At 53.8% G+C, this 24,383-nt stretch overlaps 1 protein-coding gene across 3 annotated transcripts in view; it reads left to right on the forward strand.

The window, feature by feature from the left end:
- The first annotated feature begins 1,821 nt into the window (after window positions 1–1,821).
- BSN (bassoon presynaptic cytomatrix protein) overlaps window positions 1,822–24,383 on the forward strand; it is a 104,074-nt gene continuing 81,512 nt past the window's right edge. For all 3 annotated transcript variants that reach the window (XM_074602673.1, XM_074602674.1, XM_074602675.1), the window contains exon 1: window positions 1,822–2,060. In XM_074602673.1, the coding sequence (XP_074458774.1) occupies window positions 1,891–2,060 (170 nt within the window). In that variant the 5' untranslated portion in view covers window positions 1,822–1,890. The remainder of the gene's footprint in view (window positions 2,061–24,383) is intronic.

Raw genomic sequence — 24,383 nt, forward strand, 5'->3', positions numbered from 1 at the left:
TAAGCTGGATGATTTGAGTTGTCTGTGTTTGGGAGAAAAAAACCCAAAACCACAAAAAAGCGAAACCAAGAGGGGAAAAAAAAAAAAACCCAAAGCCAAGAAACGAACCCAAACCAAACCAGTTTTTTTTTTTTTTCTGCTCTGGCCATTTTTCTGGCCCTTTCCTCCATTCCCACTTCCTTTCCCTGCACTTGCTGCTTGTGGAAGTTGCTTCTGATGCGTTTTTATTCTGGTTTATTGCACTCAATGCCTTGCCCCCGCCACAAACCGGAGCCTTTTGCCCCTTGCTCGGGGTTGCAGCTCCTCGAACGTTCCTCCTCCCCTTACCCGCCCCCCGGCGCTGGGGGCGAGGGCGGGGGGGCAGCTCCCGGTCCCTGCTGCGGCCGGGACCCAGGGGACGCTCTCGGGGAGGTCCCTCCTCCGGGCCCGATGCAGCGGAGCCGGCGGCCGCGGGGTGGCAGCCGGGGCCCGGCGGCCGGGGCGGGCTCGGTGCGCGGCGGCGGGAGGCGGAGGGGCTGAGCCCATCGGGGTGGCCTCGGGGCGGCGGCTCCGCCCCGGGCCGGGCCGGGACCCGCGGGAGCCGCGCTCCGCTCTGATGCCGGCGGCGTTAATTATCGGCTCCACTCATTAACTACGGGCGCGATCTGGGGGAAGGGGAATTGCGGGAGCCGCCGGCTGGGCTGGGCGCTCTCTCCCCAGTGCTCTCTGACATCATCAGGTGGACCGTGACGTCATGGAGAGAGGGCATGGCCTGTGACCTCGTGGGGAAGGGGGGTGCTGTTGGCTGGGCTCCCGTGACCTCCCCGGGTGCTCACCGGCTGAGCCCGGGCATCGGGGAGAGCGCGTGAGCCCATTGGTTGGGCACTGTGACATCATGGCAGCGCAGCGATGGTCACTGGCTGAGCGCCGTGCGACCTTGGCGGGGACTGGGGCCTTGGTGGCTCAGGGCTCTGTCACCTCATCACAGAGCCTGTGACCTCACATCTGAGCCACCGGTGACCCCACTGCAGAGCCTGTGACCTCACAGGGAGCTGCATGCTCATTGGCTGGCTGTGAGTGACCTCCTGGGACAACCCCTGGCCTCATGAGGGAGCAGGGTGCCCGTTGGCCAGTAGTGTGTGACATCCGGGGCTGCCTGTGACCTTACAGGGAGCAGGACGCTCATTGGCTGTCAGGGTGTGACACCCCAAGGCGGTCCATGACCTCACGAGGACATGGAGCACCCACTGGCTGACAGGGTGTGACATCCTGGGGCAGTCCATGACTTCATGGTGGAGGAGAGTGCTCATTGGCTGTCAGACTGTGACCTCCCAAGGGAACGGAGAGCGGATTGGCTGGCACGGTGTGACATGCTGGAGCAGCCCATGACTTCATGGGTGAGGGCGATGCTCATTGGCCGATAGTGTGTGACATCCCGCAGCAGCCCGTGACCTCATGGCCGAGGGGGTGCTCATTGGCTGTCAGGGTGTAACCTCTTGCGGGAGTGAGCGCTCATTGGGCGCCGGGGTGTGACCTCACGGGAGCGGGGCTGCTCATTGGCTGCCAGGCGGTGAGCTGGCGGGGCGCCGCCTGGCGGGCGCGGGCGCCGCCGAGAGCCGATTGGCTGGCTGGCCGGGAGGGGCGGGGCGCTCCCGCGCGCCCGCCACGGCCTCGCGCCGCCATTGGCCGCCCTGGCGCCCGCCCGCGGGGCGGGGGGCACGTGCCGGCGGGTGGAAGGTGGGGGGGGAAGAGGCGGGCGGCGATTGGCCGGGCGGCGCGCGTGCCCGCGGCGCGGGCGGGCGCGCGGGCGGCGCATGCGCAGGGCGGCGGGGGCCGGCGGCGATGGCGGCGCGGGGCTGATGGCGGCGGAGGCGGCGCTGCGCTGAGGGGAGCGGTCCCGCCCGGCCCGCCATGGGCAACGAGGCCAGCCTGGAGGGCGGCGGCGACGACGGGCAGCTGCCGCCCGCCGCCGCCGCCGCCGGGGCCCCGCCGCCGCCCGCCGCCGGCGCCGCCGTCGCCGCCAAGCCACCTTCAGCACCGGGCGGCGGCGGACAGCTCCCGGGCAGCGCGGCCGGGCCCAGGTCAGCGCGCGGGGGCGCGGGGGGGGCGCGGGGCGGGGTCCGCGGGGTGCGGGGCGGCCGGGCGGTGGGGTGCGGGTGTGTGGGTGCCAGTGTGGGGCGTCCAGGCAGGTGCGGGTCCGTGGGGTGCGGGTATGTGGGTGCGTGGGGTGTGGGCAGATGCGGGTGCGTGGGGTGCAGGTCCGTGGGATGAGGGTGTGGGGAGTCCGGGCAGGTGCGGGTCCGTGGGGTGCAGGTCCGTGGGTTGTGGGCAGATGCGGGTGCGTGGGGTGTGGGCAGGTGCAGGTCCGTGGGTGCACATCCGTGGGGTCCAGGCAGGTGTGGGTCCGTGGGGTGTGGGTCCGTGCGGTGTGGGCAGATGTGGGTGCGTGGGGTGCAGGTCCGTGGGGTGCAGGCAGGTGCGTGTCCGGGGGCGCGGGTGCGTGGGGTCCAGGCAGACGCAGGTGTGTGGGGTGCAGGTACGTGGGATGAGGGTGTGGGAGGTCCAGGCAGGTGCAGGTGCGTGGGGTGCAGGTCCTTAGGGTGTGGGCAGATGCAGGGGCGTGGGGTGCAGGTATGTGGGTGCGGGTGCACGGGGTGCGGGTGTGTGGGGTGCAGGTACGTGGGTGCAGGTGCGTGGGGTCCAGGTCCAAGCAGATGTGGGTCCGTGGGGTGCAGGTAGGTGGTTTGCGGGTGTGTGGGGTCCAGGCAGTGGAGGGTGTGTGGGGTGCAGGTCCGTGGGGTGTGTGCAGATGCGGGTGCATGGGCTGTGCGTGCGTGGGGTCCCGACAGATACAGGTGCGTGGGTTGCGGGGGTGTGGGGTGTGGACAGATGTGGGTGCGTGGGGTGCGGGTGCGTGGGGTTCAGACAGATATGGGTGCGTGTGGTGCGGGTATGTGGTGTGCGAGTATGTGGGGTGGAGGTACGTGGGGTGTGGGTGTGTGGGGTGCGGGTGTGTGGGGTGCGGGTACATGGCCTCCAGGCAGATGCAGGTACGTGGGATGCGGGTGCGTGGGGGTTTTGGGGCATGTGCGGTGGTCAGTGGGGCACAGGGAATAGGTTGGGGTGCGGCGGGGCGGGGGGCAGGAGGTGCGGGGGGGTGCGGGCAGACGCATGAGAGAGGGGTGCCCACCGCTGGGAGGGTGCGGCGCAGGGACGGCATGTCCTGGGTGAGGAGTGCGGTGATTTGGGGGGAGCGGGGGGCAGGAGGAAGGTGGGTGCTGCCCGGTGAGGAGAGATCCAGCAGCGAGGGCTGGGGTGGCCACAGGGGTTCGGGGACGGGGGGGGGGGGGGATGTGATTTGGGGTTGGGGGGTCTACGTCACGCAGGAGGAGGGGGAGTCCTGGATGAGGATGGGGTGGCGAGCACCACCCAGGGCTTGGAGGGGATTTTGGGGTGCAGCCCGGAGGAAAAAGGGGAGGCACAGGGGAGGGCGAGCAGGGCTCTGGGTTTGCAGGGATGTGACAAATGGCAGGTGGCCAGCCGGGGATCGGGCTTGGTGGGGGGGGAGTCCAGTCAGGGTGAGGGAACGGTGCCTGGTGACATGCGGGTGGCAGCGCCGGGGAGCGTGAGCAACCCTAACGCGACCACCCCTGAACGCGGCCACCCTGAACGTGGCCACCCCAAATGCGGCCATCCCCAAACGCAGCCACCCCGAAGGCGGCAATCCCCAAACACGGCCATCGCGACCGGAGCCGTCTCCGAAGGGAAAGGGCCGTTATGTAAGAGGAGGGACGTGCAGCCCTGCCAGGAGACACCGTCGTTGGTACAAAACCTCGCCGGGAACCGCGCTGAGCCACTCTCCCTCCACGAGGAAGAGCCAGCTGGGAGGGAGACGCTTCGGGAGTGGGCACGGGCGTGGGATTGGAGCTATGCCTTTAAAAAAAAAACAACAACCCCAAAACAACCCCCCCACAGCCCATCTCAAAATATCATCCCGTCTGGAAAAATAAATGGGAGGCGGCAGAAAGTTGCAGGGTGGGATGCGGGGGGACTCGGCGGCGCGTGGCCGCGGCGGCGGTGGCGTTTCGGGCTCTCAGCCTCGCCCGGTGCCGCGATGAGCCCGGCTCGCGTTTGCCGGTCGCGTCCCTCCAAACGGGGAGAATGCAAGCGGGAGCGCGGGCGGGCGGCTGCGGTGCTTCCCGCTTGCTCCCAGCCCGTCCCTGCTCGCAAGGCTGCACGTTACCATCCACGCGGGATTCAGGGATGCTCCGGGGCGGCCGAGCTGCGGGCAGGCTCTTCTTTGTGAAACCTCTGTTAGCTTTTACACAGGGAGCGTGAAAAAAAATACCCCCGAGCAAAATCGTGCCCCTTCTCCTGTATGTTTTTCCCCTTCCCCTTGCTACAGAGTCACCGGCCCCTCTGCTTCGGGCTCTGACGGCCACAACTTGTTCACAGGCTGCTCGTAACGATTTAAAATTAAATACCCACATGGCTATTTAGGCCGGCGTAACGAGATCAGCCGAGGGAGCCGTGCACATCTGCCCGCTCTCTCCGTTTTCAGCGCTGCTTTTCCAGGTCTTCGTTTTCCTGTTGGGTGCCAGGGATGGAGGTCCCGGGGGATTTGGGGATCCTGGAGACGGTGGGGCCGGCGGGGTGGAGGAGCACGGCCCTGCCCTCCTCTCCTGCCAGAAACGCCGGGTTGATGCTGCTGCCCGTGCCCAAGCCCTGCTGGGGAGCCGCCGCCGGGGAGCTGCCCTCCCTTCCAATTAATTAACGCAATTAAAGAGGTGGGCCGTGCGGGGCTCTGCGGGCTGGCGGCGGAGGCTGCTGCAGAGCGGCGGTGGGATGGGAACGGCGCTGATCTCTACCGGTGTTTAAAAACGGCGTGGGGGAAGGGTGTGGGGAGCTGAGATAACGTTGAGGGATTTTAATTCAAGGTAAGAAAGAGGAAACGAAGGAGAAAGGCAGGCCTCGGAGACGAAAATCATCTCCATGGGATGCAGGAGCGGGCACATAAGATAGAGCAGGTTTGGCAAAGCACGGCTTGTGCTGACCCAGCAGCGGGTGCGCGGGGCAAAAGTACCGCTCCAGAAATCCCAAGTGACAAGGGAGAGGAAAGGGAATTTCTCTTAATATCTGGGCAATTGTTTATTTATTTTTTTTCCCCCTCTGAATGAAGTAACCCAAATCCGTAGGGTTTGCAACGGAAACCCCAGTAGTGTAGTTACTTTTCTGTGCGATTTTTCACCACTTGCTTTGTGTCGTACAAGGCAACAGCCTGAATACCTTTCATGTGGGGCGCTGGCTTTCGGGCTCTTGCTTCGAAATCCGTAAGAATTGTTTTCAAGAAGCTGCGCCGGCGCTATGGAGCGGCTTCCGAGAGCAGGAAACGTCCGACAGAAGTGACGCCTGCGCAGCGGGTTGCAGCACGGAGTCACCCCGTGGTGTGAGCTGGAAGGCGCCTTGGAGCACACCTACCACGATTTATAAACTGATTTCCCGCTGGGGGGCTTGGGGCGGCGGTGCCGGAGGATGGAGGGAGGATGCCACGTGCGGTGCCGGGCGGTGAGACGGTTTGGCTCCGCTCAGCGGGGGGCGGCTCTGGAAAAGGCAAACGCGGTGCGGGATGGCACCAGGCAGATGAGAAGACCTTAACCCCTGTGCGAGGCTGAAGTCTCACCGAGGGCCGCTGTGCCCGGCTCCGGTGCTCGGCGAGGGGATGCTGTCGGAGGAGGGAGGGAAGGGCTGCTCTGTGTCCGCCCGCACAAACGGAGCCTCTCGTGCCTGAGAGGAGATGAAAAGACAGAGCGTTATTAGCCCCTGGGATCAAAGGAACGCAAATTGGTCGGGGATGCATTTGGACTGGAAACTTCCCAGCTGCCCGGCGGTGGAGTCCTGGGTGGCGCCTCCAAGGAGCAGAAGGGACAAGCGCGTTTTGCGGTGCAGCCCAAGGGACTGACGGAAAGGGGTCGGATGGCGGAGCGGGGACGAGCCCTAGTTTAGAAACGTAGCTTGGGGCACGGCGCTTTAGGTGGCTGTTTTTCGTGGTATCCTGAAGAGAGACTTTATTGCTGTTTCCCACCATATTTGCCTGCGCCTGAGTTATGCCCGCTTCATTCAGGTTTCCCGTCTGTCTCCTGCTCCGCTGTGGAGCTTGTAAAGGACTTTTTTTGATGCCTGGATGCGTGAGCTAAGGCTGAAGGAAGGGAGAAGGGAAGAGGGTCGGTCTCCTGGGAAGCGTTGAGGACCGGCCACCAATACTGGGGCCGTTGGCGGCGGTGGCGGTGCTTTTAGCACGGCCGTTCCTCCGGAGCCTGGGAGACACGTGTTGCAAACAGCCGGGCTGGCCGCTGGGCTCCGAGGTTGGGAGGAAGCTTCCTCCCGTGGCCGAGACCTTCGGGAGACCTTTGCTTTCCATGACAAAGAAGCCACTTTACTCAATACCCCAGAATTTCTCAAGTCTCCAGGGAGGCAGGCTGCGAGCTGAAGGTCTTGAGGCGGCCAAGAAGGGAAGTTTCCATCCGCCTCCCGCCTGTGCCGCGAGCAGTCCCCCAAAGTCCTGGCTTGGCTTGGAACGGCGAGTCGAGCGTCGGTCCCGTTCACCTGGCTGTATAGGTTTAGCATCGGGCGGTCGGAAGCTAAATTAGCATTTAGCGTTCGGCGGCCGGAAGAATTGGGTGGCAGGAAAGCGCGTGGCAGAAAGAGCACTGAGAGGAGCACTCCTCCAAATTAGAGGAAAGAGCTCAAGTTTGGAAAAAGCCTTAGCGTAGTTCGGATGCTCCATTCTGCCCTTTTGGTAGCTCACTTGCATTTGCTGGGCATTGGCTTGTTTTCCTGCCGGGAGCACCATAGCGGTAATAGGTAATAAGTATATACATAGAAGCAATTTAAAAAAAAAAAAAGAAAAAAAAAATCAAGTTTCTCCGTTTTTTTCACAAGCTTGCAGAAACAAGCAGTCGATGTCTATTTTCATACGACTGTGCTAGAAATAAGGCCGTCAGCTGAGACCATGTGGCGGAAAACGTGCCTACAGACAGGGCCCGCGGGTGCGGAGAAATCCGGCTCCCTCTCTGGTTCCGTGTGCCGCTTGTCCCCAGCGAGACGGAGCCCCGAGTGGGACCGTGCGGAGACGTCACCGTCACGGGCGTCGCTGGAAAACTTTTTCCACAACTATTAAAATAGCTTTTGCCTGGCCTTTTGCTGGAGCGGGGGCTGGCACTCCGGAAGAGCCTGCCCCGCGCCCGCCCTGGGACGTCCCGGTTTATTTGCTCGAAGGCCTTTGGAGGGTCAGGAGGGAGCCGAGGCTGGCTTTAAGCGAGGAGGGGAAGAACGGGTGCGCAGCGCTTCAAGCTCGCAAACCTCGTGTGAGCAAAATAAAAGGTAAAAGGAGGAGTGGAAAACGGCTTACTTGATGGATCGAGTCAAAATATTTGCTGTGTTAAATGTCCCACCGGGCTTCACTTCGTCTTCCTCTCCCGTGATGGGCAGGCAGTGTCAGCTGCCACGCGTCTTCCCTCCAGCAAGCGGTGTTTTACATGCTTTTGATGGCTCTGACAGCAGCCATTAGGCCACTGAATTTAGACGGCGTGATTCTGGGTGCTTAAGTAACTCCAAAACCTCTTCCGTGAATGTGCTCATCAATATTCCAAACGTTTGGCATCAAATATTAATGCCTTTATTTCCAAAACAAACACACAGATTTGCAATCCGCTTCACGGGTTGGGGTTTCTCGCTGCTGGAACCAAGCTGGGTGTTGCACTGACGGCGCGGTCCTTCGCCTTCTCGCTGTGCGAGGGGGCTGCTGGGCTGTACCTGTGCCGTCCGCTTCTGCTCACGGGAAGCAAAACGTGGAAGAGTTTGGAAGGGTTGATTTCCTTTGCCCTGTTGAGGAGTGGGAGGACTCTCTGGCTCCTTCTTGGGCAGGTTGCAGCTATGGCAGGGATGCTTTCTGTGCCCCAAAAATCCCGAGTGCTGGTGGTCAACCTCTTCTGCTGATGCTCAGCGGTGCCACAGCTGGAGGGACCGCGTCCCTTGGGACCGGTGGGTCCCTCCGCGCCGTGGGTCCTGCCGGCTGGCGCGACGGGCTGGCTTCTGCTTCTCCAAGGTGCCTGAACAAAGCCGTTTCTTTTCTCTGCCCCGTGAACTGAGCCCGTTTCGATGCTTCCCATCACGTTGCCAATTCAGCGCAAATAGGTGCTGAGTGCCGTGGCACATTCCAGTTTGAGGAACACTCGCTGTGTGTCTGGACGCCTCCCTGGCAGACCAGAGCAGCCTGCCTGCCGCAAACCCTGCCTCTCTCTGCTGCCTCTTCGCTGGTTTCCCCCGGCATGACGGGCACAATGGCACGCCATCAGCTGAGGGTGTCTTTCCAGGAATCCTGTTGCAATATCAGCCAACCGCATCCTGGGCTGCATGAAAAGCAGCGTGGCCAGCAGGTGGAGGGAGGTGATGCAGCCCCTCTACTCCGCTCTGGTGAGACCCCCCCTGGAGCACTGCGTGCCCCTCTAGAGTCCTCAGCACAAGAAGGACATGGACCTGTTGGAATGGGTCCAGCGGAGGGCCACGAAGATGATGAGAGGGCTGGAGCACCTCTGCTATGAGGACAGACTGAGAGAGTTGGGGGTGTTCAGCCTGGAGAAGAGAAGGCTCCGTGGAGACCTTATGGCAGCCTTCCAGTACCTGAAGGGGGCCTACAGGAAAGCTGGGGAGGGACTCTGGATCAGGGGGTGTAATGACAGGACGAGGGGTAAGGGTTTCAAACTGAAAGAGGGTAGATTCAGATTGGATATTAGGAAGAATTCCTCTCCTGTGAGGGTGGTGAGGCGGTGGAACAGGTTGCCCAGGGAGGTTGTGGATGCCCCATCCCTGGAGGTGTTCAAGGCCGGGCTGGATGGGACTCTGAGCAACTTGGTCTAGTGGGAGGTGTCCCTGCCCAGGGCGGGGGGCTTGGAACTAGCTGGTCTTTAAGGTCCCTTCCAACCCAAACCATTCTGTGATTGTTTCCCAGCGCAGGAGATGCACCTTTGCGAGGCTGCGATGGGCAGCTGGGCTGCAAACAGCGTTTCCAGAAACCAGGCAGCTGGGTAGGGTGAAAGGGGCTCCACAGAAATGGCGCTCTGGTTTTTGGCTAAACGTGGAAATGAGATTATTGCGTTGCCTTCGCTGATGGGCGCCGCTGCTCCTGGGTGCTGCTCGGGTTTTTTTTGGGCTGGTGAGTGACAGCAAGTGCTGATGGTCATCCTGGTCCCACACATCGTAAACTGCTCTGAGTGTTGCACATATTTTGTTGAGATTGAGATCGTCGCTGTTGAGCCATCGCCGTGTTTTCAAATGTCTGTTTGAATGACAGATTTGTTATTTTTGCATCAATCCATGGGCACGACTGTTCTTATGAGCAGGTTTTTTTTGGTCTTTTTTAGTGCCTGGAGGTGCCGAGCTGTGGCGTGACCCCGAAGCGCTGCTGTGCAGCCTGTCAGTCATCGCTGGGCACGCCGTACCGCTTCTCAGGGCACCGATGCTGCGAAGTTTTTATAAATACAGGGAGCTGGCTCCTCGCTGAGAACACCCAGCTCCTCCAAGGAGCTATTTAGGAGCCTACGAGAGGGAGTGGGATCATCGCATCCTATTAACGCTGGCCTGTGCTTCACTGGGAGGGTGGAAAGCGCGTTCCTGGGGGCCTCCTCTCCCGTACTCTGCTCATATTTAATTTCAAAGATGACTCAACAGTGCCAATGATGGTATCTAGCTGACCCTTGGCCTCTTTATAGCTGACTGCTGCGTGTTTGATATCAAAGGTAGACCCCAGCCCCATTATCAGACTGGGGGCAGTGTGTTGGTGGGGCAGAAGACAGCAGCTCCCTGCCTGTGCTGAGCTCCTCGCTCGGAGGAGGAGGAGGCAGAGGAACACCGTCCACCGAGATCCACCAAAAGCCGTGTCTGAGTGTGATTTTTATTTTGGTTTGTTTTCTCCTTTTTTTTTTTTTTTTTAAAGTGTCATGGTTTGGCTTGAGATGAGAAGTGGTGGATTGACATCCAACCTGGCTTCTGGCGCTGCGTGGTAGAGATCGTTACAATGGCTAACAAAGGCAAAACCAAATCTGGAGTTTAGAGGCCCAACTTAGCCAAATGGCAATGAAATGTACGTAAACAGTGAGCACAAGTAAGTCTGGAAGCCATTTACCGGAGGGTGCGATGGGATATATGATCACACAAGGCTTAAATAAAAGATTCACCTCCTAAAATATACAGCCTCCCTCAGCCCAAAACGATAGTTTCTGTGACGTGCAGCAGATTAGCTGTTCATACTGGCTTTATTCCCCCTGAAGATGTGATTAAATAGTTTGGTGCATTCTCTTTTGTCAAAAATGATTTACGTGTGTTTCTAGGTCATTGTCTGTAGAAGAAAAACGCGTGTATATTTAATGCAGTGAAGTGTATTAGGCATCTTCTAAGAAGAGCAACAACAAAAAAACCTCTCTCCTGCCCAGTCTGTCCCCACACCTTTTTCCTGTCCCTGTCCTTAGTGTCCCCTGCAGCAGCAGCAGTCCTTCTGGAAAACCCAGTGCTCACGGGTCACCTCAGCAGCCTGCCCTTCTCCTCCTCTCACTTCCTGAGGATAGGAAGAGCCTTTATCCCAGGGCAACCAAGATGAACGTCTCCACTCAGAGACCATCAGCGCTTGCTCATGATGGGCTCAGTTGTCCAAGAGCCGAGTGACTGTAACGTGGGTGTAAGGTACCGGTGGGCAAAGGTAGGAGCACAGGACCAGAGGAGGCCTCTGGGCCACTACCCGCTAGTGGACACCATTAGACACCCCATCGTATAGTCCCACTAACAAGGTAACGACTAAGATCTTAAATGAGACGCTCTGCATTGCAAAGCCAAAAGGCAGCTTTGATTTGCCTGCACTAGTCCACGTGCCGGAGACATGCAGATGTGGTTTAACTTCCATGTGTCTTTCCCGAGGGATAACGACACCTTCCAGCCTTGGACCTGGGCCATCCTGGCCAGGTGGTTTCGCAGTGGGGAGCGATGATGGCTGCCACAGTCACTCATTTCTGGTTCTGCAGCCAGATGACGGGGCACGTTGTGTGGCCGGGATGCAGTGGGGGCAGCCCTTGGCACGTGGGTCAGGACTCCAAGCTGAGCCTTTGGAGATGATGTGATGGTCCTACCCTTGTCCGCCACGCCCCTCTCCTCCATGTTCGCAGCCAGGCAGTAGGTGGTACAGGAGGTAAGGAAGGGTATGGACACCAATGTTTCTCACCGCATCGTGGTTACTCAGTGACTTCCCGAGTTGCAGCAAGTTCTGCACAGGCTCCTCTGGCCCACGAGAACCTCTTTCTCTCCTCCCTGAAGACCGCCGAGGCCATCCCAGTGTTTCTCAGTGTTTTTTTATTCTCTGCGAGCAGGCTTCCGTGCTGTGCGGTGACTTCTGCCCAGGGTGTCCTGCGGTTTCTGAACCCCATGGGAGGTCCCAGGTGCCATCTCCCGCCTGTGGCTTGCTGCCTGTCCCACCTGCAGTCACCTGAACCTCTGCTGCCACAAGAAGAGCATCTCCTGCCCTCTTCTCAGAGGGTTTCCCCCTTTTTTGACAGCTATAACTCAAATCTAGAGCAAGCAGATACTCAAAGGGAAAATGCATCCGGGCTGCTTGAGAAATGTTGCTGAATTTTGAGTTTCTCGGAGCAGGTATGACTAACCGTTCTTCACTTGGCTCCGGGACCTGCCGGGGACCACGGTTTCTCAGACGTGACAAAGCAGTTTCGCAGGCTGAATAGCTTTCAGTGGAGGGTTTGACAGCTCCTCTGAAGGCCACGGGGGGGGGGGGAAAAATCACCTTGGACCAAAATGTCTCTTGGCGCAGATGTGACAAAATTCAGTGTTCCAGCCGGCCTGCTGGCGGTCGGCATGCCCTCCTCCACCCGGGCCAGGGTGCCGCAGGCTCAGACGTCTGTGTAGGTGTCACGGGGTAGGGAAACTTTCAGAGGCCAGAAGTCAATAACTGAGAGCAGCCTCTGAACCTTTTTTCCTTTTTTTTTTTTCCTTCCCTGCCAGTAGAATATTGCCTTTTTAGTCTGTTTTGAGTCTTACCCGGCAACGGGGGCTGACAGGTTTCTCCAGTTCCCAAGAGGGACATGAGGCTGACGCTGAGCTGAGAGCCTGGCTCCAGTGGACATCCATTTGCAGGACTGGTGCTCTCCTGAGGATTGTAGCCTTGTGAATACGGGTGTTTATTTTGGAATTTGACTTTATTTATGGATTTTGAGCTCTGTTAGGAGATGCTTGGGGTATGTGACCTCTCCTGACGTGGTCTCAGGGCGCTCCTTCTCAGCGTGCCGTGTCCTTGGAAGTTGTACGCGGGTGTGAAGTCAATGTTAGACATGTCTTTTTTAGCTATTAAATGGATTCAAAGAGGTCCAGCCCCTCTTACAAGCCCGCGTGAGACCCAACTGGGTCCGCCGTGGGTTCCCCAGTATCAGAAAGGGTCTGTTGGTGGCTTGCATCCCTCCTTCATCAGTCTAGACGTGAGGAGTGTGAAGAGATTTTGCCATATTTAATGTCTGCGAAAGGATGAAACTGTATGTGGGAATTACTTTCCAAGATTGACATGTTGTAGCTGTTAACCACTTTTTTTTTTTTTTTTTTTTTTTTTTAAACCAGAAAAAACAGATTGCAGCCGGGGAAAAACAGTGTGGGGCTTTTTTGGTTTGTTTTTTTTTTTTCTTTCATCTGCTAAAGAAAACATTTCGGTTACAGATATGTGAAGTTCCGAGTTATAAAATAGGAATAGTTGAAATCTGGAAACGTATAATAAGTTCTTAAGGGAGTTGGTAATTTGCCTTCCTCTTTTGACAAAAAACAAATCAGCTGATAATACGAAGCTCACGAAAGGCTTGGGGAAAACGCAGCGCTGAACTAGATCTTTTTCCACGTTGACTCCGAACTGTACTTTTTCCTTTGATGAAACATGAAATTACTTTTAATTTATTTTGTTCCAATCCTAGTTACATAAACTATTATTTGATTGTACAGCTGGACTGAAAAACTGTAGGAGGTCTCACATTTAGGATTTTGCTGCCTCTTTCTCATTAAGCCTACAGACTGATTTCTTTAAATGCACCTATTAATCTTCTTAGGGAGACAAATTGTTGTTTGGTTGGGTTTTTTCTTTCTTTCTTTCTTTTTTTAAATGCTAAACTCCCAGTTAACTGCCAGAGTAAACGCTGATGGTTGAAGCCTTTCAAGGCACGTCTGCACCGCAGTTGGGCACACGTTGCCCTGGCCAAGCTGGGTTGAAGGTGGTCACAGCCCTTCTCATTGCGCTTGGCAATAACCTCCAAGTCTACAGGTTGCTTCTTTTTTTTTTTCATTTTAATTTTGCAATATGCTTTTTCATTAGCTTGTCTACGGTGACTTCTGTTGTGTTATTGACTCCAAGTTTGGGACTCGTTGCGGGGCTCCAAGTTTGGGACCCATTCATGTAGACCTTGTAGGACCAGCAATAGGACGCGGCGAACCACGTGTTGTCCTTGACGTAGATCTTTCCCACTTTCACCCCTGAATTGCATCTTCTGCCCACTGATGGTAAGCCACCATGTTCTGGGTTTATTTTAACCCGTTCACAGCAAGGTTTCTTGGTGGAGCAGGAGTGCTATCAATACGAAAACTGCACGGTCACCTGGGCAAAGAGTGGACAGGTTTTGGTAGCCATCCTTTGGGCTGCTGCCCTTGTGGACCTTCTCCACTTTCATCTCCTGCTTGGAATGGCTCTCAGGAGGGTGAGGAAACCGTTGCCAGGCTGCTCCCAAAACACATCCCTGGGCTGCGTCTGCTCCAATATGAATTTGCGAGATGTCTGCAGCAGATAGTGCTGGAGCACATTGTGTCGGGGCCAGGCGGCACCGGTAGCTTTCCATAAATACTCCTGACGCCGGCGTACGTGAGGAGGCGATGCTGGATGCTGCTTACATGGCTGTAAATCGGTCAGTGCTGCTCAGCATCTGCCCCGACTCTCCCTTTGTAGTCCCAAGGAGTGGAAATTTCCAAGCCTTCTCCTTTTCCCCTGCTGTCTGCAAGTTGTTGTGGATGTTTTGCTTGGGAATCCCATAGCTGGGAAGCAGGTGAGGAAAAGACAGGTTGTTTCCATTTCTATATAGAGTGGAGATCTTTGAGTCTGCTGGTCCTGCGAGTGCACCCCCAGCCTGCCCTCCTCCCTCCGGGTGAGATCCTACCGCCCAGGGCCCAGCGGCAGAAGAGCAGCAGAGGGGGCATGTGGTCCTCGGTCCTTTGCTGTCCTTCGAGCGTTCTGCGGCGGTGATTGTCAGAGCGGGTAGAGCCCGTTTACCGCTTTATTAGGCTGGGTTTGGACTGGCTACACTAAAATTATGACAGAACATGAGTTCTTGTTTGAGTGGAAGAGATGGTCCATGTTACTACGTTATAGGCCGTGGGTTACCTTAACCTGGCAAAAATAAGGCATCCAGAAACATCACTCTGGGGAAAAAATGTAAAGAAGTATCTCCTTAAGCATCCCTTTCGTACTTTATTTTATCTGCCTTTCTTATCTTGAAGTATCTCCTAGCTGCCTCGGTTAATGGGTTAGGATACGATTCCTGTTGGCCACACAACTCAAGTTTCATCCAATCCATGTCAGTAATTACCAACTTAATTTCCACCTATCGTTAACTAAAAATACAGTTCCAAACCCTCTGAATGAACAAATTATCACATCCTTCTTTTTCTTTGAGACGTGCAAACAAAATCAACTAGCTGCTTCGGGTAGTAATAAAATGCCTTTTACTTACCAGCATGTCTAAAATCCGGTTCGCTTATCAAGTAAACTTGTCAGCCTTAAATTTTACCTGCTTCCATTTCTGCTAAGTTCAGCCTTTTGATGGGACCACGAGGACAGATACATCAAATATGCAGCTGCGTCAGTCTCTTTGGGGACAAATGTTCTGGTCTGAGGTATGCACGGCAGGGAAATGCATGCAGGGACAAAGCACCTCAAAGAACTGCAGACGCGGGAGAAGTGTTTTCCTTTGATCCTATAAAGAATTTGGCAGGGGAATTTCAGACTCTCCTATTTCAAAAGTATGTTTAAACTGAACAGCTTGAAACACTGAAGTTAATGGTGTCTCTGACGGCATTGGGAATGCATTATATTTCGGGTTAGCTTTTTCTTTCCTGTTGCGAGTGACCCGTTTTACACACAAAAATGTTTGTTAATTGTGAGTTTGGTTTGCTCTTGGCATTTGAGCTTCCAGTTCGAATCTCCGAAAGCCAGAAAGACACACAAGCAGCTCTATTCACCCCACCCTGCACAAGGCAGTTGGCTGGCAGCACCAGGGCTGCGTCCCCAGCAGGCACTTGCAACCACCGTCTTGTCTTCAATAATGGACATTGTTGGACCGTGTGTGGCGGTGTGGAGAACGTCCGGGATGGAGAAACGTCTGCGGCTGAGAAGTGTTCCTGACAGCCACAACTTGGTGTGAAGTTTTCACCCAAGGGTGTTTGGCCACGTTGGACAGGAATGTCTCCTCCTTGCAGGGAAGCGCGGGCGCATCCGTTTTACCGTGTACCCCTCTACGTGCACAGTACTTGGAGGCCTTCGGGGAGGACATGAGTTGATCCCTGTTTCCTCAGCCCCTGCCCAAACGATCTTCTCTTGATTACTCTTCCACACCTTAGATGTAACCTGAGGCAAGAAAAAAAGATAATTAAGGACCTAAATGGCCTGAGGAAGAGTTGGAGGGACAAGTATGAGATGGCCAAAATGCTGTGAGGTGCAAAGACACAATTGCGGGATGGATAAAAATGCTGCAATTTTTCACAGATGCAAAAAAGAAATATATTAGGTCTCGTGTTCCATTAGCCCAGGCTCAAACAAATAGGGGTGCAAAGTCAGGATTTTTCTGTTGCCACTCGCTGCGTTCACCAGGAGCCGTGTGTCTCTCCGCAGTATGGTACTCTGACTTCCTCTCCTGGAAATTGCTGTTTTAACTGGGTTTTTCTTTCCTTTTTCTAAAAATACAAGCCAGTTTCTTTCTGGTATGTCATTACCACCTCTTTTTTAACAGCACTACTCTTTCTGATGGATCTTCCTATTTTTTATGCCTGGAATGAGTGTTGTTCCTCGTTCCGGGCTGAGTTCGGTTGACTCAAGCTGTCACGGAGATGGATAATGATACATTTTTTTGCATCAGCTTTTAATTTTGGAGCATGGGTGGAACTCATCCAAAAAAAGGGCCCTGCTGTCTTCCCAGCTTCTTAATGGTCAAAGGCAAACTTCTTGCTGCCAGGGGGTTCGTAGAAGCATGGGGACCCGTGGGTGGTGGGGACAGGACTGTGGACGCTGTCCTGGTGGAGCCATACCCCAGAGATTTATCCCTTTTTACCATCCAACAGCAAAACCACTCTCGGCGTTGGAGCACTTACCCACAATGGGCCAACAGCCGCAGAAATCCCTCCCGCTCCCCGACTGAATCAAGCCGAAAACTCCAAAGGGAGCCTTGCAAAACCAGACCTTTTCTAGCAGGGCAGGGGGAAAGCCAGAAGCAAGTCAAGGGAACGGGCTGCCTCTGCTCTTCTCTTTGAATCGCTTTCCAGAATGCATTTTTCCCAAAATAACTTAATTGTCTATTTTTCTGTAGATCGTTCTATATTTGTTGATGAGCTTTAAATTGACATTTTCTGAGAACTGTCCAAACTGGCTTGAAGAACTCTTTGCAGAGCGGCAATATCTCATTTAGGGCCCATCAGTACGTGTGGCTATGGTTGTCTTACCTTCTGTTCATTACTCTGCATTTCTTGACCTTGGATTTCACCTGCCCCGGCGTTTCAAGACATCCATTTCAGGAGAGCCTTCTAAAGCTCTTTGCATTCAGTTTTAGCTTTGAATACTCTGAATAAATTTGTATGGCTCAACAGACTTGTCCCCCTCCTCATTTCCTTCCTTCCCAGGCCATTTATGAATATATCCCATTTATTTATCCCATGGCAGGGTCCTGTAACTCTACTTGTGAAAACCTGACCATCTACTTCTGTCTTTGGCGTTCTAAATCGGGATGAGTTATTAACCCACAAGAAGGCTTCTCCTTATTTCACCGTCTTTTACTTCTTTTTTTTTCCCTTCCTTCTTTCTTTCTGGATTTTTTATGCTAACATTTCTCCTAGTGAGACCATTTTTCAGACTAATCCTGTATATGAAATGGTTCTGGTGTGTGGGAACCTTCATAAATTTCTCCTTAGCAAACAGCATGGCAAGTGTCGCGTTTATCTTTCCTTTAACAGTCTTGCATTCCTTAAATATTTCTGTTGCATTTCAATCTTCTTTCAGTTTCCCAGATTCTTTGGCAGATTTCCTACTTCTAAAGTTTTAGAAAATCTTTTTTCTGGCCCAATTTATGAGTTGTTCCTTGCAGGACTTTTTTTTTTTTTTTTTTCTTTTTTTTTTGCATGCTTTATTAGGTTTTTAAATTTAATTTGCCAAAGATTTAGGGGGTTTTGTTTTTTCCTCGTCTAGATACAATTTTTACTTTTTGAAGGATTTCCTTTTACTCCTGTAGCCTTATTTGCTCCACTCTTTCATTATATTGCCTTCTTATGGCCATGCCTTGAACCCTTTCTTGTGCCTGAGGCTTTAATGTGCTAACGGGTGCCATGGAAACTCCCCTTTCTTACCCTTCCGCCTGCTGCTTTTAATTTCTTTTTTAACAAACTTTAAAAATTATAGTAGTCATGCGTATTTGTGTGGTTTTTTTCCAGTCCCGCGGTAGATTGAGGCTGAATCTCACCCTCACTGAAAGTTGCTGTCGTCAGTTTTGGCACCTCAAAGCAGGCGCTTTGCGACGAAGTCGAGGGCAGGTAGCTTTATCCTGCATTGCTTTAGGGAATAGTTAACAACCTAAGCAAAATACTGTGTTGCCGCCAATTACAATCAGAGAGGCTCTTGAGGCTCTTTAAACTAAATTTCTTGGCCTCGCAAAGTGAAAACGGATATTCATGGCTTCTAGGCAGGTACTCGTACAACTTCTAAATAGTCATTGGGGCAGAATCGCACGGCCTTTCCCTGCCAGTATGTCTTTTTGTTTCTGTCACTGAACCATCTCGCTCAGTTTGTCAATTTGTCTTTCCTGACGCCGGCATCGCTGTTGCGCCGTCTGGAGCTGCTTCTGCAGTTTTTCAACTTGTTCTTCCAGCTGCTGAATTCTTGAATGTTCTATGAATAATCGTAGATTTGCAAGATAAGCTTTCGTGAACCACGTGCCGTAAAAATTCCTCAGCTTCATGCCGTGGTTTATCTTTTGACTTTGCTGGCATTTCATAAATACAGGACAGTAATACCTGCTCTTAGCTTTACCGGGACAAAGGCCTTTAGTTAAAAGTGACTGTGGCAATCAGCTCTTTTACCGTTTAATTGCTAGAGCGCGGTTATAAGACGGGTGGGCGCAGAGGGGAGCGGTTGCTCCTTGGCTGGGGTGCTCTCCCCGTCAGACTTGTCCTTTCTGGTGCCCGCGGTATTTTCAAGATTGTCGTGACCCTTTCTAGATTATGATTTTTAACATGCATAAATGACTTACAGCAATCACTTGGACCCGGGAAGGATATGGAGGCCAAACATCCACCCACAGGTGGAAATCAGCTTCAAGAGGCGGTTCCAGCCTGCACCTCACTGTGACTTCTGGGGACATTTATCCCCATTTCAAGGCGCCCTTTCTCTACGTGCTCCCCGGTGTTGGTGGCAGGGCCGTGTCTCGGTGGCAGGGCTCTTCATCATTTCTTGCAGACCTTCCAAGTCCTGCAATAAAGAGGAGCTCTGCAAGCAGCAGCCCGCTTTACTGTCCAGCTTGCAGCATCCCTTGAGCGTGGCCACCCCCAGCATCCCCTGAGCATGGCCACCCCCAGCCCTCACCTGAATTAATCTGGAGTTTGCTGTGCTCAGCGTGGGGGTACTTAATGAGTCCTGCAGTCGGGCAGATGTGCTGAGCATCCTCCCCTTCAGCAGTATCCTTGAGGCCAGTGGCTGCGGTGCCCACTGCCTCTTCTCCTTCCAGCCCCGCCCAAGATCTTCAAGGCTGGTCTTCACCACCTCCGATGGTCCAAAACTGAGCTACCGCCTGCATCCATACACTGCAAGAGCTACCGTTCCTCCTTGCTGGTGAGGGACTTTTTAGGATGTCGGGTAATGGTAGGACTAGAGGGAGTGGATTAAAACTAGAGATGGGTCGATTCAGACTGGACGTTAGGAAGAAGTTCTTCACCATGAGGGTGGTGAGACACTGGAACAGGTTGCCCAGAGAGGTGGTGGAAGCCCCATCCCCGGAGGTGTTCAAGGCCAGGCTGGACGGGGCTCTGAGCAACCTGATCTAGTGGGAGGTGTCCCTGCCTATGGCAGGGGGGTTGGAACTAGATGATCTTTAAGGTCCCTTCCAACCTGGACAATTCTATGATTCTATGATATCTTCCAGGTACTTCCTAAGTCCCTGGAGAGATGCAGATGCTGGGTCAGAAATCCAGCAGCTTCCCGTTCACCCCAGGGCCGGCGTGTCCGCAGGCACGGCAGAGCCAGGGCTCCTGCTCTTCATCTGCGCCCTCCTGGCTCTCCGCCGCTGGCTGTGCCGCTCCCCTTGCGCCACGCAGCTAAGTGCATCACCGTCGAGCAGTGTCTTCTACTTTACATGTAGTTTTCTGCTATCACAGAGGAAACAGATTTTCCCTGGTGCTGAGGGTGAAGGGATATTGGACACCTCACTTATCCCCGAGACATTTTAATGCTTTGAAGTTCAAGATCATAAATGTTCTCAGCAACAGTTATATCACTTGAAAAGGAGACCCGTTCAAATCTTTCAAGCTTCGGCGTGCCTGCTCCTGTAAAGCTATCTCAGAAGAAATCTCTTTGATATATTTTGGACCGAGACCATTACCTGCAGGCTTTTCTGTCATTCCAGTTGTTGGTGGCTCTGAGGGGCTTGGCCAAGATCCCGACAGCGGTGGCTGCACATTTCAGGCATCAGCAGCTGAAAAAGCAGCTCCTCAGAGCAGCACATGGTGGTCTGGGGGTCACTTGGCGACCTTGTGGCTTGCGAGGGCTCGTGGGAGATAACGCAAAAGTCTCCCCTGACTCCGGTTCAGGTCTTGGGCTGCTCTGGACTCTATAAGGATCAGTTGCCTTGCATTCAGTTGCAGATATTCATCATGGTCTACGCAGGGTGACTAGGGGACATCAGACCTTGTGAATCTCTGGGGAGAAGTTGGGGACGCTGGGCTGGTCGGCGCAAGCAGCCCTTGCTCCAGTTTTGCGTTGCAGAGCGCCCCAGGGAGGGTCAGGTACTCGGAAAATGCTTAGTCCAACCAAGACCGAGTTAGGTGCAAATTCAGTATTTATTTGCCACATAGCAAAATTAAACCAGAATGGAACGGAATGGAACGGAATGGAATGGAATGGAATGGTTGAGTTGGAAGGGACTTACAGCGATCATCCAGTCCAACTGCATTCGATAATGATTCACGAACACAAAAAGGCAGTGTGCAGGAATGAAAATAAGCTAGTAGATGTTTATTTAGAGCTTACATCGTTCATAAACCCCTCTTTTGGTACGTAGGATTCAGCTAATAAGATGGCAGACGCTTCTTGACAACCGTGCTTCCTACGGCAGCGTGCGTGACATTGATGCGCTCGCTCGTGGCTGATTCTCGGCTGAACTAGACAGGAGGCTAGTAAGTTGGAGAACAACTGGTTTGTGGTGGGCCGAGGCTTTTCCTCATCTTGACTTTGCATAATACCGAGTCATGCACCTGTAACGTGGATGTAAACCGGACAACCTATGGTTCTTGTTACCTTTCCATGGATTGCGTAGACCTCTGCATTTTAAAGTAAGGGAAAAGCTGGCAACAGCGCCGCGTGTGTTATCTTCTGCAAAACCAGAGGAGGAAGGTGGCACGCCGTGCATCGCAGTGCTGCTTGCCCCACGGCAGCATCGTGCCGGGATGCCGTTCCTCTGGGGAAGGTCGTTAGTCTGGTGCGTTAAGTGCAGGTGGCTTATGCCGCCGCCTGCCTGGCAGCCCCTTCCATGAACCCCAGCCCCAGCGGGGGTTAACCGGGAGGGCGGGGGTAAGAGGATATCGTGTTCCTCTGTGCTTGTGAGACTGGTATGTGGGAGGGGGTTAGGGACCCGAATGATTACCCGGACAGGGTGAAACCCTCCAGCAAGGAGCTCAAATGCCCTGTTGGGCATCAGGAGACGCGCCTCAGGGATGCCTCGGTCGCAGGGAAAATGCCGGATGGAGATAAAGCAGCCCCGGAGCACAGAGCTGCAGGAGAACAGGGTTTTTCCACTCCTCACAAAAGCAATTCGTTAAACACCGTGGCCTTTCGCAAGAGTGCTCATGTTGGCATCTAATAAAATACTGCCTGACAGTTTCTAGTCACCATTTCATATTTTCTGTTTCATTTTCAGCCGCGTGGCGTTCGCTGTTTTTAAACCATCCAGCACACACATTTCTACTATAAACTTCTTCCCGCGCGGACATCAGTGTAATTAAGCCGGGGGCACTTGTATTCAAGCAGGGGCTGATTTTTGATTCTGTAACTGCTTCTTTTTTTTTTTTTTGTCAAAGCATAGTCCGATAGAGAATTCCCCGTGTTGGACGTAGCACTTTCGGAGCTGGGAGGCTGCCGTCGGTGAGCCTCCCAAGCTCGGTGGATGTTTTAGCATCGCTCCTGTGGGACTGTCAGTACACGGGGCTGAAACCGGAGGCCCTCCGCGTCAGGCGCTTCTTTTTCTGTTTATTTATTAAAAGGTTGCACATCCTGTTTTCGAGTCTGACTTGCTGATAGGCGGTGTATACCAGCTAATGTTTGATAGTATCCCACGCAGTTCCTATGCCGACCCATCAGCATCAGGAATTATGTTTCTCTGAGTCAAACCCAGTGCCATTTTAACCTTGAGTGCAACTCCCCCTCTGCTTAACTACCTCTTTTTTTTTTTTTTCCTAAATAGGTTATGTTCAGTGATTCTTAAAATCAGTCATGTGGATGTTCATGTCGGGTTTCAGTTGAACCAACTAGGTCAAATCTCTGCTCGTAGCTGAGCAGCTCTAATTCTCGTTCATTAACCCAGCCTCCCTCTTTTGGGTGTGAGTGTCTACACGTCTTCTCTCTTTCCATGCTTCACCTCGGTGCGTTTGCACCTTGTACCCTTGGTTTTACTGCAGGTGAGCAGTCATTTGGTTTTCCTCTTTTTCTACTCATAGCAAGGACTTGCTTGTCCCCGTTTTGCTTATTTTTGATACGGATGTGAAGCTAGGAGCTCCCTTCCACGGACAAATCCGGCTCTCCTTTGGAAAGCCTGAAGGCGGCATGCTCTTTGTAAAGTGATGGTGCCATTTGTTTTCATGTTCTTTTTATCTACTATAATGCAGTAATTAGATCGGTTGCCCAGCGAGCAGGAGACCCATTTAAACATCCTCCAGACAAAGGGATGCGGTTCATGCTTCCCAGTTGCATTTCCTGAAGGATTTACTTGGACCAAAAATGCCAAGCCCCCGCGGATGTGAGCACTGCCGCGGTTTGGTGGCAGCCGAGCAGACAGACATGACTGGTGCATTCAAAGGGGGGGACGTGAGATGAGGGGGAAACCACTGCACATCCTTTCTCTCGAGCTTTTCCACACACCACGCCTGAACAAGACCGAGTTACCAGCCATGTGTGTAGATTTGGGTTAACGTCATTATTGATTTTAGCACAAGAAGGACATGGGCCTGTTGGAATGGGTCCAGCAGAGGGCCACGAAGATGATGAGAGGGCTGGAGCACCTCTGCTATGAGGACAGACTGAGAGAGTTGGGGGTGTTCAGCCTGGAGAAGAGAAGGCTCCGTGGAGACCTTATGGCAGCCTTCCAGTCCCTGAAGGGGGCCTACAGGAAAGCTGGGGAGGGGCTGTTGGCAAGGGCATGCAGCGATAGGACGAGGGGCGATGGTTTTAAACTAGAACAGGGCGGGTTTAGATTAGACATTAGGATGACATTCTTTACACTGAGGGTGGTGAGACACTGGCCCAGGTTGCCCAGAGAGGTGGTGGAGGCCCCATCCCTGGAGACATTCCAGGCCAGGCTTGATGAGGCTCTGAGCAACCTGATCTAGTTGAAGATGTCCCTGCTGCCTGCAGGGGGGTTGGACTAGATGGCCTTTAGAGGTCCCTTCCAACCCAACACTTTCTATGATTCTATGATTTTACAGCCAAGATGTTAACGGTGTTGGCATTTCCCTTGCAATGGTTATTGTTCCCACGGCAGCATCTTGTATGGAAAAGGACTTGTTGACACCTCTTGGGGTGCTGGCTCCAAGCTTGGGTCTTGTCTGTAAAAGTCTCGTGGCACCAGCAAACCTACGTGATTGAAATCAGAGCAGTTCCCTTCTACAGGCCCTGACTTTACCTGGGAATTCCCAAATAACGAGGCTGTACCAATTTACTGGAGCGGGATTGTAAACCACTGCTCTGTCACCGTATGGCTTTCGTCTTCCTTAAAGCTGCTGACGTCTTTTCACTGGCGCCGCTATGCCGTCAAAAGTTAGGCTTAAGACAAATAATTTTTTTCTGAAATTAAACATTAACCAGCAAACAATCGAACATTTGTTTGGGCTGTAAATAGGATTTTTGTTTTTTCAAGCCTTCCCAACTCTTGCTGTTTCAGTGAAAAACCTGACATTTTTGCGGAAGGGAAAAAATCAGACAGGAAAGAAATCTGAGGTGCTTGTGACATCCTCCACCGCTCGATTTGGTGGAGGATCGCTTTGACCCTGGGTTTTCGTTATGCTGCTCGTGCTTCTGATCATCTCAGTCAGCTGCTCCCTCCTCGTCCTTCTCCATCTCCTCCCAGCCTGCCAGGAGGCTCGCACCAGCCCTAAATAGAAGGGCTGGTTTCATGTCCCTGCCTGTTCCCCAGTGGAACAAGGGAAGTTCCGCGCCTTTTTAATCAGAAGTATCTGATGGAGACGCAGACCTGGGTACGGATTAATCTGTCGGGGTGATTTTTAGCCCCGGGCTCGGTGGCAAGCAACGTGCACTTTAGCCTGCCCTCTTGCACAGAGCTGAGGGTTAATTTTTGTGGGTTTTTGTTTTTTTTTTTTTTTTTGGCAGTTCTTCACGTCGGGAGACAGGCAGGTGCTTCTTACACAGCATAGGGAAGGTAAGAGAGGTGGCAGGGATCCGCCGCAGAGCTGGGAGTGAAACTGGGGGACGTTGCAGAGCCAGGGCCACCCCGCGTACTTCTGGGCGGTGCCATGCAATATTCCTCTCTGCAGAAAGCAGAGGCCGGTGCCGTCCGCGGCCGTGGCTGGTTCGATGCCCCGTGGTCAAAGGGTGGTCGGAGTTGAGCTCCGACAACCGTGGAGGAGGTTGG

This window comes from Larus michahellis, chromosome 10, assembly GCF_964199755.1.
Source record: "Larus michahellis chromosome 10, bLarMic1.1, whole genome shotgun sequence".
Classification (NCBI taxonomy): Eukaryota; Metazoa; Chordata; class Aves; order Charadriiformes; family Laridae; genus Larus; species Larus michahellis.